This window comes from Thalassophryne amazonica, chromosome 10 (assembly GCF_902500255.1).
Source record: "Thalassophryne amazonica chromosome 10, fThaAma1.1, whole genome shotgun sequence".
NCBI classification, from domain to species: domain Eukaryota; kingdom Metazoa; phylum Chordata; class Actinopteri; order Batrachoidiformes; family Batrachoididae; genus Thalassophryne; species Thalassophryne amazonica.
This window is the reverse complement of record NC_047112.1, coordinates 19,797,307-19,811,344: the sequence shown is the minus strand read 5'-3', so window position 1 is coordinate 19,811,344 and position 14,038 is coordinate 19,797,307. Positions and strand designations below refer to the sequence as shown.

The following is a 14,038-nucleotide window of genomic DNA, read 5'->3' as shown; positions in this document are numbered from 1 at the left end:
TACAAAGAAAACCAAAGAAATAATAGGGGAAGGAGGTGGAGAGGATCTCGGGTTTTAAGTTCCTGGGAGTGCACATCATTGAGAACCTGACCAGGAGCCTGAACACCGCCTGCATCATCAACAAAGACCAGCACAAACTGTTTCTTCTGAGGACCCTGAGACACAACAGGCTTCCCAAGAGACTGCTGATCAACTTCTACCACTGCATAATAGACAGCGTACTGACCAACTGCTGTATTGTGTGGTAATCCAGCTACGCTGTTGTGGCAAAAAAAAAAAAAAGACCTGTAGCAGGTCGTGAAGATGGGTGAGAGGACTGTCGACTCTCCCCTCCTAAGGCTGAGTGACATACACTCGAGCCATCTCCTCAAACGGGCCACAGACATCAGCCGTGATCCCTCACACCCTGGAAAGGCCCTCTTCATCTCCCTCCTCTCAGGTGGACTGACACCTCCGAGCAAAAACAGGTTGGAAAACAACGTTTTCCCCAAAGCTGTGGACAGGCTGTAGAAAATCACATCAGTGCAATAATGGACTTGATGCATGTTCTCTATCTAGTAGTTATATGACGCCTTTAGAGGGTAAGAAAGCATGGTGTCCATTGCTGATACATGTCAGTGTGTGCCTGCTTTCCAGGAGTCTGCAGTTCTGCACACTCCACACAGTTTCTCCAATCACAATCACAGAATCAATATGTATATTGATTTTGTTATTTCAGCTCTATTGCAGTGGTGTACAGAAGTAAAGGTACATCACTGCCCAAGTACTTATGGACCTTAGTCTATATTCAATGTCTTTAATTTTAAATGTGTCATTTAGGCAGAAACTGCTCAAAAATCATTCATAAAGAATAAAACAACACAAATTGAATTGAAAAAAGTTGAAAAAGAAATGTATCTCTGCAGATCTTAGCCCGTATCCAAGAAGCAACTCAAAGTCCACTCAAAGAGCTCCTAACTTAGCTGAAAATTTCCTGGCAAGGAATCTTAGCCTAAGAGTGAGCCAGCAGGTATCTGAGAGCAAGTCTGAGCAAGGAGGGGACAGAAACTCTGATCTTTGTGAGGAGGCGGGGTTGACCCCATTGCTAGGTATGATGCAGTCTCTAAGAGCTGTGAATGGCTGTCACGGAAAGGGGAGGAGAAATAAAAAAACAAATGCACTTCGGCCTCCTAGTCATGAATGGAGAGTGAAATCAACCAATCATATAACCTGAACTGCAGTAAGATGGATAACTTAATGTCATGATTCCGAAACTCAGCATAATTAAATGAATTGTTACACAGCTTGAAAATGTTTGAACATACATCATTCACATGCCGAATATCTATATATTAAAAGCATGCATGAGTTTTAGTATGTTCATTGTGAGTACATAATAGAACTGTAAATGCCTTAAAAATACATGCATGACACAACAATCTGAAAACACTTATTTCTATTGTGGTCCATTTAAAATAAAATTAAAATAGACGCAATAATAAAAGAAAATAACAAAATTAATAATACCAATAGTAATTGTTGTGTGGGCCGCCAGAAGAGGAGGTACTGCTGGCCCACCACCAGAGGGCGCCCTGCCTGAAGTGCGGGCTTCAGGCACGAGAGGGCGCTGCCGCCATGGACACAGCCGGGGGTGACAGCTGTTGCTCATTACCTCTTGACAGCTGTCACCCATCTACTCAACATCATCTCACTCCCATAAAGACCAGACGTCATCTCCACCTCGTTGCCGAGATATCATACTTCATAGGAGGTAACACTCTCAGCCTTTTTGTGAGATTTGTAACTGTTATTTTGAGAATTTGCAGGAGAACTGGTCGTTTGTGAGGAGGCTGTGCAAGACGGCGCTCCTTTTCAGCTGAGACCGCTGCACATATTGAATGAGAGGTGGAGGTGGCATTCCCACCGTTGTTGTTACTGGGTGTACACACACCCACACTTGACTGTCTTTGTTCTTCGCCAGCAGTACCAGATCCGACAGTCGGGGACGGTGATCACCTGGGAATTCGGGACTTGGCGGCTCCAGTATTCACCAGGTTCTGGGGCGGCGGAAATCGTGTGGTTCCGGCTCTTCTCAGGACAGACGTCTTCTATCCCGAGCTGCCCACACGTCACCTCTGTGTATTGACTGTTATGATATTCTGTGATTGTCTGTATGTTCGTTGTGCACATTCACAACATTAAATTGTTACTTTTTGGCTCATCTATTGACCGTTCATTTGCGCCCCCTGTTGTGGGTCCGTGTCACTACACTTTCCCAACAGGATATCTCGGCCAGCGTCATGGACTCCGAGGGGCGTCACCCGGCTGTTGAACGACCAATGGGAGAGCAGGGAGCGCAGGCGTCTGCAGGAGACGTGATTGGTGAGCTGCAGCACATTCTCACCGCCTTTACGGCTCGGTTGGATCAAATGACTGAGCAAAACATCCTCCTGAACCGCAGGGTGGAGGCTCTCTCCGCACAGATGGCGGCGAGCGCTCAGGGCGCTGCTGCGGCTCGTCCTCCTGCCGACCCTGTGCAGGATATAAACGTTCCAGTGGTGGTTCAACAACCCCTCCCACCATCCCCTGAAGCATACATAAGCCCTCCTGAGCCGTACGGAGGTTGTGTGGAGACGTGCGCGGACTTTCTTATGCAGTGTTCGCTCGTCTTCGCACAACGTCCCGTCATGTACGCGGCAGATGCTAGTAAAATAGCTTATGTGATTGCTCTGCTTCGGGGTAAAGCACGCGCCTGGGCTACGGCGCTCTGGGAACAGAACTCACGGTTGTTATCAGCATACACTGGGTTTGTGGGGGAGTTCAGAACAGTGTTTGATCACCCTAACAGAGGAGAGGCCGCTTCAACTGTGCTGCTGTCAATGAGACAGGGACGCGAGAGCGCAGCCGCTTATGCAGTCAACTTCCGCATCGCGGCTGCGAGGTCCGGCTGGAATAACGTTGCGCTGTCGTTGGTTCTGAAGGAGCAGCTGGTAGCTAAGGAGGAACCGCGGGATTTAGATGGGCTTATCGATCTCATTATACGGTTAGACAATCGGTTGGAGGAACGCCGTCGGGAGCGAGGCGAAGGACGTGGCCGGATACGCGCCGCCCCTCTCCCTTCCGGGTTCGATAAGGCGCCGCCCTCCCCACGCTCCACAGCCGCAGCGCTTTGTGGGGCAACAGCTCCCCCTGCTGACGTTGTTAGGGAAACGCACAGGGCCAAAATGGGGAGGCTTATCTGTGGAGAGTGTTTTCTCTGCAGCTCAACTGAGCACACACAGAGAAACTGCCCCAAATGGCCAAAACGACAACAACCGCCCTTAGAGACTGGGCTAAGGAGGGGTCAAACCATTCAAGTGAGACACACACAAATTGCCACACAACTCCCAGTCACAATCCTGAGTGGGGATTTAACCCTTCAAGCCCGAGCACTGGTGGACACGGGGTCAGAAGGGAATCTGCTAGACAGCAGATGGGCAAGGGAGGTAGGGCTCCCTCTGGTGGCGCTTCCTTCACCATTGCAGGTGCGGGCACTAGATGGCACCCTCCTCCCTTTACTCACACACAAGACACAACCAGTAACTCTGGTAGTATCTGGAAACCATCGGGAGGAGATTGAGTTTTTTGTAACTCCTTCTACCTCCCGCGTGATTTTGAGCATCCCATGGATGTTGAAGCACAATCCCCGGATTGATTGGCCGTCTGGGGTGGTGGTTCAGTGGAGCGAAACCTGCCATCAGGGGTGTTTAGGATCCTCGGTTCCTCCCGGTTCACAGGCTAAGGAGGAGGTCAAAGTCCCTCCCAATCTGACGGCAGTGCCGGTTGAGTACCACGATCTTGCTGACGTCTTCAGCAAGGATCTGGCACTCACCCTTCCCCCGCACCGTCCGTACGATTGTGCCATTGATTTGGTTCCAGGCGCTGAGTTCCCGTCCAGCAGGCTGTACAACCTCTCACGACCTGAGCGCGAATCAATGGAGACCTACATCCGGGACTCATTAGCTGCCGGGCTGATCCGGAACTCCACCTCCCCGATGGGGGCAGGTTTCTTTTTTGTGGGCAAGAAAGATGGCGGACTTCGTCCATGTATTGATTACAGGGGGCTGAATGAGATTACGGTTCGCAACCGATACCCGTTGCCATTGTTAGATTCCGTGTTCACCCCCCTGCATGGAGCCAAAATCTTTACTAAGCTGGATCTTAGAAATGCGTATCACCTGGTTCGGATCCGGAAGGGAGACGAATGGAAGACGGCATTTAACACCCCATTAGGTCACTTTGAGTACCTGGTCATGCCGTTCGGCCTCACCAACGCCCCCACGACGTTCCAAGCCTTGGTTAACGACGTCTTGCGGGACTTCCTGCACCAATTCGTCTTCGTATATCTGGACGATATTCTCATCTTTTCTCCGGATCCTGAGACCCATGTCCAGCATGTACGTCAGGTCCTGCAGCGGTTGTTAGAGAACCGACTGTTTGTGAAGGGCGAGAAGTGCGAGTTTCACCGCGCGTCTTTGTCCTTCCTGGGGTTTATAATCTCCTCCAACTCCGTCACCCCTGATCCGGCCAAGGTTGCGGCGGTGAGAGATTGGCCCCAACCAACAAGCCGTAGGAAGCTTGCAACAGTTCCTCGGCTTTGCTAATTTCTATAGGAGGTTCATTAAGGGCTACAGTCAGGTAGTTAGCCCCCTGACAGCCCTGACCTCTCCAAAAGTCCCCTTCACCTGGTCGGATCGGTGCGAAGCCGCGTTCAAGGAGTTGAAACGACGGTTCTCTACTGCGCCAGTTTTGGTGCAGCCCGACCCTAGCCGCCAGTTCATGGTTGAAGTGGACGCCTCTGACTCAGGGATAGGAGCCGTGCTGTCCCAGAGCGGAGAGACCGATAAGGTTCTTCACCCGTGTGCCTACTTTTCCCGCAGGTTGACCCCGGCTGAACGGAACTATGACGTCGGCAATCGAGAACTCCTTGCGGTGAAAGAGGCTCTTGAGGAGTGGAGACACCTGTTGGAGGGAGCGTCTGTGCCATTCACAGTTTTCACTGACCATCGGAACCTGGAGTATATCAGGACCGCCAAGCGGCTGAACCCCAGGCAAGCCCGCTGGTCACTGTTCTTCGGGCGTTTTGACTTCCGGATCACCTATCGCCCCGGGACCAAGAACCAGAGATCGGATGCCTTGTCCCAGGTACACGAAGACGAAGTCAAAACAGAGCTGTCGGATCCACCGGAGCCCATCATCCCGGAGTCCACTATCGTGGCCACCCTCACCTGGGACGTGGAGAAGACCGTCCGGGAGGCCCTGGCACGGAGCCTGGACCCCGGAACCGGTCCGAAGAACCGTCAGTACGTCCCACCAGAGGCCAGAGCTGCAGTCTTGGACTTCTGTCACGGTTCCAAGCTCTCCTGTCATCCAGGGCTGCGAAGGACCGTGGCAGTTGTCCGGCAGCGCTTCTGGTGGACGTCTATGGAGGCCGACGTCCGGGAATATATCCAGGCCTGCACCACCTGTGCCAGGGGCAAGGCAGTACATAAGAAGGCCCAAGGACTCCTCCAGCCGCTGCCGGTGCCTCATCGCCCCTGGTCCCACATTGGCCTGGATTTCGTCACGGGCCTCCCGCCGTCCCAGGGCAACACCACCATCCTCACGATAGTAGACCGATTCTCCAAGGCGGCCCACTTCGTGGCCCTCCCGAAGCTCCCAACAGCCCAGGAGACAGCAGACCTCCTGGTCCACCACGTCGTCCGTCTGCATGGGATACCCTCCGACATCGTCTCTGATCATGGTCCCCAGTTCTCCTCACACGTCTGGAGGAGCTTCTGCAGGGAACTGGGGGCCACCGTGAGCCTCTCGTCTGGGTACCATCCACAGACGAACGGACAGGCAGAGCGGGCCAACCAGGAATTGGAACAGACCCTCCGCTGCGTCACATCCGCACACCCGACGGCCTGGAGTAACCATCTGGCCTGGATCGAGTATGCGCATAACAGCCAGGTGTCTTCTGCCACCGGCCTCTCCCCATTTGAGGTGTGTTTGGGGTATCAGCCCCCGTTGTTTCCCGTGGTGGAGGGAGAGGTCGGTGTGCCCTCGGTCCAGGCCCACCTGCGGAAGTGCCGTCGGGTGTGGCGCTCCGCCCGTTCTGCCTTGTTGAAAGCCCGGACGAGGGCGAAGACCCATGCAGACCGCCGGCGATCCCCGGCCCCTGCTTACCGGCCCGGGCAGGAGGTGTGGCTTTCCACGAAGGACATCCCCCTCCAGGTGGACTCCCCGAAACTTCAGGACAGGTACATTGGCCCCTTCCGGATCCTCAAAGTCCTCACTCCTGCCGCAGTGAAGCTCCAACTCCCGGCTTCACTGCGGATCCATCCGGTTTTCCACGTGTCCCACATCAAACCTTACCACACCTCACCCCTCTGTGCTCCCAGACCGGTGCCGCCTCCTGCTCGGATCATCGACGGGGAGCCGGCTTGGACGGTGCGCCGGCTCCTGGACGTCCGTCGGATGGGCCGGGGGTTCCAGTACTTGGTGGACTGGGAGGGGTATGGACCCGAAGAACGCTCCTCCGTGAAGAGGAGCTTCATCCTGGATCCGGCCCTCCTGGCCGACTTCTACCGCCGACACCCCGACAAACCTGGTCGGGCGCCAGGAGGCGCCCGTTGAGGGGGGGGTCCTGTTGTGTGGGCCGCCAGAAGAGGAGGTACTGCTGGCCCACCACCAGAGGGCGCCCTGCCTGAAGTGCGGGCTTCAGGCACGAGAGGGCGCTGCCGCCATGGACACAGCCGGGGGTGACAGCTGTCACTCATTACCTCTTGACAGCTGTCACCCATCTACTCAACATCATCTCACTCCATAAAGACCAGACGTCATCTCCACCTCGTTGCCGAGATATCATACTTCATAGGAGGTAACGCTCTCAGCCTTTTTGTGAGATTTGTAACTGTTATTTTGAGAATTTGCAGGAGAACCGGTCGTTTGTGAGGAGGCTGTGCAAGACGGCGCTCCTTTTCAGCTGAGACCGCTGCAACATATTGAATGAGAGGTGGAGGTGGCATTCCCACCGTTGTTGTTACTGGGTGTACACACACCCACACTTGACTGTCTTTGTTCTTCGCCAGCAGTACCAGATCCGACAGTCGGGGACGGTGATCACCTGGGAATTCGGGACTTGGCGGCTCCAGTATTCACCAGGTTCTGGGGCGGCGGAAATCGTGTGGTTCCGGCTCTTCTCAGGACAGACGTCTTCTATCCTCGAGCCTGCCCACACGTCACCTCTGTGTATTGACTGTTATGATATTCTGTGATTGTCTGTATGTTCGTTGTGCACATTCACAACATTAAATTGTTACTTTTTGGCTCATCTATTGACCGTTCATTTGCGCCCCCTGTTGTGGGTCCGTGTCACTACACATTCCCAACAGTAATAATAAAAATAATGATAATATTAACAGTGTGTATATGATAAGAACCTAAATAATTTAGAAATACATTAAGACAGTAAATTAACTTAAAAGGTCAAGCGGGTAGTGTCTTACTGACTCACTGCCATCCTACATACAGAGAATATCTCTTCTTCCTCTCTGTCATTTCCGCCATCTTCTCTGCTTAAGACACTCAGGCTTCTTAAAAGCCCTCCTCACTCGTCTTACCAGTTTGGCACCTTCGGAGCTCTCTTAAGGCCTAAGGTGCTTAGCGGACAACTTTCATCTTACCAAGGGAAAATTCTAAGAAATGTCTAAGAATTCGAGCAATTCTAAGATTTTTCTTAGAATAACATCACTAGGAGCTATTTTTAGCCTTAGACTGCTTCGTGGATACGGGCCCTGGTCTCTGCTGAAACTGGTGCAATGTTTTCTCAACTTTTTTTAATACTCACAAGCAGCACAGTGTAGAATAAAATTAAGAGAACATATGTCATTTTTATGATGTCTGCATGTTCCAGCTACCTGCTATGTTGATCCAAACATCTTTGTGGGGTCATGTTTTCGTGGAGTTTTATTGTTTTTTGTACTGTGCCTCGTGTTTGGGTCCTTGCTGTGTGGCCTGCCACGTAGGTGCGTGCGCTCCCGGCCTGTGTCTGTGTGTGGCCATCATCCGTCATGTGTGTTGATCACGTCTGTCCCCCGTGTCTGCCTCTCTGCCTCCCGGGTCTTGTCTGACGTTCTGTCCTGGTATGTTTGTGTGTGAGCCCTTCGTATGCTCCTTCATGTGCACCTGTTGTGTGTGTGTGTGTGTGTGTGTGTGTGTGTGTGTGTGTGTGTGTGTGTGTGTGCGGCCTCATTCGTCATTGAGTCATCCGTGTGTGTGCGCGTGCACCTGTCACCCCGTCTCCTGCATGTATGCATTCTACCATCCTCTGTGTCTGGTGTGTCTGTCTGCTCATATGTTCATCTGTTTATTTGTAGTTTCTCATTTTTTTCCATGTTATTCCAGGTTTTGTTTTTGATTATCATGAAAGTTCTTCGAGGTTCATTTTTCACTGTGTTCACATCCGTGGTTGTCTGTTATTTCTGTGTTGGTATTCTTTTGGTGTGCGGTTCCGGTTGTTTATTATTAGTTATGGCTCTAGTCAGTGTTTGCTGTTCAGTGTTATGATTTTTATTATTTTATTTTATTATACTTTATATATAAGCACTTTTTTGCAAACATCCCTCTGAGTCTGGCTGCCTGCTTCTGGTTCAGTGTAGACCAGGGTGCTAGGTGCAAAGGGGATGAGAAAGTCATTCATATTGTGGGTAACAGGCAATCAAATATATAAACTGAATTGAATTAATAGAATCAAACAATCAAAGTGCCACCTGCCATTGCCTTTAAGATAAATGTGCACCAAGTGATTTTTACAAAGCACACACCAAGAAGCACACACACAAGCGACATAACGCTGAAGTGTAGTGACTGGTATAATGGTTGGAAGGACATGGAAATAAGGAAACAACAGTTCAACACGAAAATGGATTTATTAAAACAAAAAACCCATTACATCTGGGTTATCACTGACTACCACTGGAAAGGGTCAATGCAGAGTGCATCTGGAAAATATTCAGAGCACTTCATGTTTTTCACATTTTGTTATGTTACAGCCTTATTTCAAAATGGATGAAATTCATTTTTCCCTCAAAATTCTACACACAATACCCCATAATGAGAATGTGAAAATTGTTTTAGACTTTTGCAAATTTATTGAACAACAACAACAAAAAACAACAAAGAAATCACGTGTACATAAGTATTCACACCCTTTGCCATGAAGTTCAAAACTGAGCTCAAGTGCATCCTGTTTCCACTGATCATTCTTGAGATGTTTCTACAGCTTAACTGGAGTCCACCTGGGGTAAATTCAGTTGATTGGACATGATTTGTAAAGACACACACCTGTCTACATATAAGGTCCCACAGTTGGGAGTGCATGTCAGAGCACAAACCAAGCATGAAGTCAAAGGAATTGTCTGTAGACCTCCGAGACAGGATTGTCTCCAGGCACAAATCTGGGAAAGGGTACAGAAACATTTCTGCTGCTTTGAAGGTCCAAATGAGCACAGTGGCCTCCATCATCAATAAATGGAAGAAGTTCAGATCCACCAGGACTCTTCCGAGAGCTGGTTGCTCATCTAAATTGAGCGATCTTTGGAGAAGGGCCTTAGGGAGGTGACAAAGAAGCCAATGGTCACTCTGTCAGAGCTCCAGCATTCCTTTGTGGAGAGAGGAGAACCTTCCAGAAGGAAAACCATCTCTGCAGCAATCCACCAATCAGGCCTGTATGGTAGAGTGGCCAGACAGAAGCCACTCCTTAGTAAAAGGAACATGGCAGCTCACCTGCAGTTTGCCAAAAGGCACCTAAAGGACTCTCAGACCATAAGAAACAAAATTCTCTGGTCTGATGAGACAAAGATTGAACACTTTGGCAGGAAAGACAGATGTCATGTTTGGAAGAAACCAGACACCATCCCTACAGTGAAGCATGGTGGTGGCAGCATCATGTTGTGGGGATGTTTTTCAGCAGCAGGAACTGGGACACTAGTCAGGATTGAGAGAAAGATGAATGCAGCAATGTACAGAGACATCCTGGATGAAAACCTGCTCCAGAGCACTCTTGCCCTCAGACTGGGGCAACGGTTCATCTTTCAGCAGGACAATGAGCCAAACACACAGCCAAGATATCAAAGAAGTGGCTTCAGGACAACTCTGTGAATGTCCTTGAGTGTCCTAGACAGAGCCCAGAATTGAATCTGATTGAACATCTCTGGACAGATCTGAAAATGGCTGTGCACCGACGCTCCCCATCCAACCTGATTGAGCTTGAGAGGTGCTGCAAAGACGAATGGACAAAACTGCGCAGAGATAGGTGCACCAAGCTTGTGGCATCATATTCAAGAGGTCTTGAGGCTGTAATTGCTGCCAAAGGTGCATCAACAAAGTATTGAGCAAAGGGTGTGAATACTTATGTACGTGCGATTCCTTAGTTTTTTATTTTTAATAAATTTGAAAAAAAAAAAAATTTTCATGTTGTCTATGGGGTGTTGTGAGTAGAATTTTGAGGGGAAAAAAATAATTTATTCCATTTCAGAACAAGGCTGTAACATAATAAAATGTGGAAAAAGTGAAGTGTTGTGAATACATGCACCTCAACCTGTCCTGACCTTTGATTGTGCTCTTACTATTTCACTTGAACTAAGTTCTCACTCATTGTATCGCAATGCTAGAATCTGGTAAAGTCCAGGTGCAGCCAGAGGTTAGCACTCATAGCAGTCTCCTGACTCAGAAGCACCTGGTGCAGAACTGATAAGGCCTGCAACATCAGCGAGGACCTGTCAGGATTACAATGTCCAAATACCATTGTCCAACATAAATAACCATTTTAATATATCATCAGTTTGAAATATGCCTTTGTTGGCAGCTGAAATGGAAACTGTGTGGTGTGATTGGAATAATGGGGGAAAAGTATTTGTCAAACACCTGTCACAGATGTCTCATGTACAAGAAAAACCCCAAAGGAAGGTTTCGTCACTTGTTTGTGTAAGAAAATATGGCCAAAATACATTTTTTTGTCATGATATCTGATAAACAGGTGCTCCACTTACACGTGCTGTGTAGAGTGATTTAATTTGGATGCAGTGCTGAACTTCTCTTTGGAGAGAATTTCTGTTGTTGCTCTGTATCTGTCTACAGTCCTCATTCTCAACAGAGTAAAATCCCATTTGAAATCCTCACTCACTCACTCATCTTCAACCGCTTAGTCCAATTAAGGGTCGCGGGGGGGGGGCTGGAACCTATCTCAGCAGTCACAGAGCACAACATGTGGAACACCCTGGACAGGGCGCCAGCTTGTCGCAGGGCCACATGTAGACAAACAAACACATTCACACCTGCATGCACACCTACTGACCATTTAAAGTTCCTAATCCACCTAACCTGCGCGTCTTTGGATGTGGGAGGAAGCCGGAGCACCTGGAGAGAACTCACGCAAACACGGGGAGAACATGCAAACTCCACACAGAAAGGCCACAGGTGGGAATCGAACCCATGACCTTCTTGCTGTGAGGCAACAGTGCTAACCACTAATCCACCTTGCTGCCCTTCATTTGAAATCCTGTTGAGTGCATTTGGACAAAAGAAAATTTCTTTCCCAGAAGAAACAAAGGCATATTAAACGGGTTTCTCTTAAGCCCTCGCCGCCCTTGAGGAAACCTGGCTTGTCATTTGTATGAAGTTTAAGGTACCATATTGCACTAGAGAGCAAAGTATGTAAGTCCAGCTCTACTTATGAACACCTTTTTCAACATTTGTCTTCTACACTGTGAATGCTTTTGGAAGCTATAACCTCAAATGCTATACATAACTAATTATAGGTCAGGTTGTATCATTCAGGGGTGTGTGCTGTATTTGTGCTGCTCAGACTTCATGTCAAGTTCTATGTTCATTGAGCTTTGATGCAGATATAATTGTGATTGCTTGCAATATTCCACATATTAATCACAATCACATTAGAAGCATAAAGTACAGTATTTTCAGGCCCTGGTCACATACGTATGATTTGTTAAAAATGATTTGTTAAAAATCTAGACACAGAACTGATTCAACAGTTTTAAAAGTACATAATGACATCACCCTGTCTGTGGATGCAATCTTGTTGGCATTCATGGCACTGTGGGTAAGTGGTTTAAATCCTATTTGGCTGAGATGAGTTTTTCTGTTATGATTGGTGACCTCTCCTCATCAATTGCTCCTCTTTGTTGTGGCATGCCACATGGTTCTATTCTTGGCCCTGTTCTATTTTTATTGTACATGTAGATTTATTGTAAATCTAACTGCCTATGAGGATTAATGGAAGTGATCCTCGGAATTCATTGTTTAATTGTGTTCATGATGTAAAGCAGTGGCTGTCTCAAAATGTCGTTTACCCGAATGATGGTAAAACAGAGACCATTGTGTTTGGACATTCTGGCATGCCAATGTTGTACCCTCAACCTTCTGGCTAATTTTTTAAATCCAGCTGTCAGCAATTTGGGAGTGATATTTGGTATCTGTCTGAGGTTTGATCAACAGATAAACTCTGTTATCAAATTGATTTTTTTTTCCAGCTCATCTTTTATTGAACACTCCCAGATGTGAGCATATTATGCCTGTACTTTAGTCACTCCACTGGCTTTCAGTTTATTTTAAAACTGACTTTAAGATTTTAATGTTTGTATTTAAAGATATTAATGGCCTTGCACCTTCCTACTTGTCTGAAATTTTAACTCTCCGCACTTACGCTAGAACACTACAGGTATATGGTCAGCTTTACTTAGATGTTCCAATGTCAAACTCTGGGGCGATCATGTTTTTGCAGTGGTTGGCCCCAGACTGTGAAAGAAATTACCTTCTGATTCATGAACTATTTCTGACCTAGCACTTTTTAAATCAAAGCTCAATAATTATTTATTTAAACTGGCTTTTCATAGCTAGTGGTGCTGTGCCATGTTTTATTTTAAGTCTCTTTATTTCTATTGGATGTTTGTTTTACTTATATGAATTCTTGTTCCTTCATTTTACTCTAAAGCACTCTGGACACAGTCTGGCAGCTGTAAAGGGCTATATGAATAAATGTTGATGATTGACTGATTAAACAATGCAAGCGTGTGTTGTCTTACCTCTGGACCTGGAGGCCCAAATGGTCCTCGAGGTCCCATATCACCAATTTTACCCTGTAAACACAAAATGCCATTAAACTGCTTCTTCCAGTCATACTGTTAATATTTTCAACATGTCATTGCTGAAGCTGCTGACAAGCAAAGATATGAGACAAACATCAGAAAACAATTGTGTTCTTGGATCTGTATGGTTGTGATCCAATGGCTTAAGGCAACGACTGGATGTTTTTGGTACTACTAGATCCCTCTGAAGATCCTTGGGTACCACTGGAATGGCTTTGTCTCAAATGAGGTGCCCTTCCTTGTGCATAATCCAGTGTGTGGATGCCTCGGTGTTGAAGACCTCAGCAATTGGAAAAGCCCATTGGACAGCCACATACCACCTGGCTACAGTAGAGTAATATCTACTTTTCTTGATGTGTGGATAGTTCAGGTGTACACCTGGGTGCTTGCCACCCTGGGTCCAAGCAGTTCTGCATTGTGCTGGCTGTGATAATGTGCAGCACAAATGCATCCACATCTGACCTGAAGTATTGTGTGCAGACTCTCATCTTATAGTTTTTTGTATTCCACAAAGGTGCCTTGTGAAAAAGGATTTGGGACCATGACTGTAAACATTTAGATGAAGTGTGAACAGCATAAAAAAGTCATTACCAACATGCTCCTGGAGATCAAATGTCCTACATTGCCCTATTTTTCCACCTTACGTGTTGTAGTCATCCCTGATTAACTCAGTCAGGTATGCTCAGGCAGCAGTGATGCCGGTAACGTGTTACTTAGTAACGCGTTACTCTAATCTGACCACTTTTTTTAGTAACGAGTAATCTAACGCATTAATCTTTCCAAATCAGTAATCAGATTAAAGTTACTTCTCCATGTCACTGTGCGTTACTATTATTTTTCATTGTGGGTCGATAGCAGCATTAAACTTGGTC

The 14,038-nt window shown here is 47.8% G+C and overlaps 1 protein-coding gene across 1 annotated transcript in view; it reads right to left on the bottom strand.

Moving 5' to 3' along the window:
- LOC117519456 (collagen alpha-1(XXIV) chain) overlaps positions 1-14,038 on the bottom strand; it is a 240,449-nt gene that overhangs the window by 110,881 nt on the left and 115,530 nt on the right. The window contains 1 exon segment of the mRNA XM_034180800.1: positions 13,104-13,157. Coding sequence (XP_034036691.1) covers positions 13,104-13,157 — 54 coding nt within the window.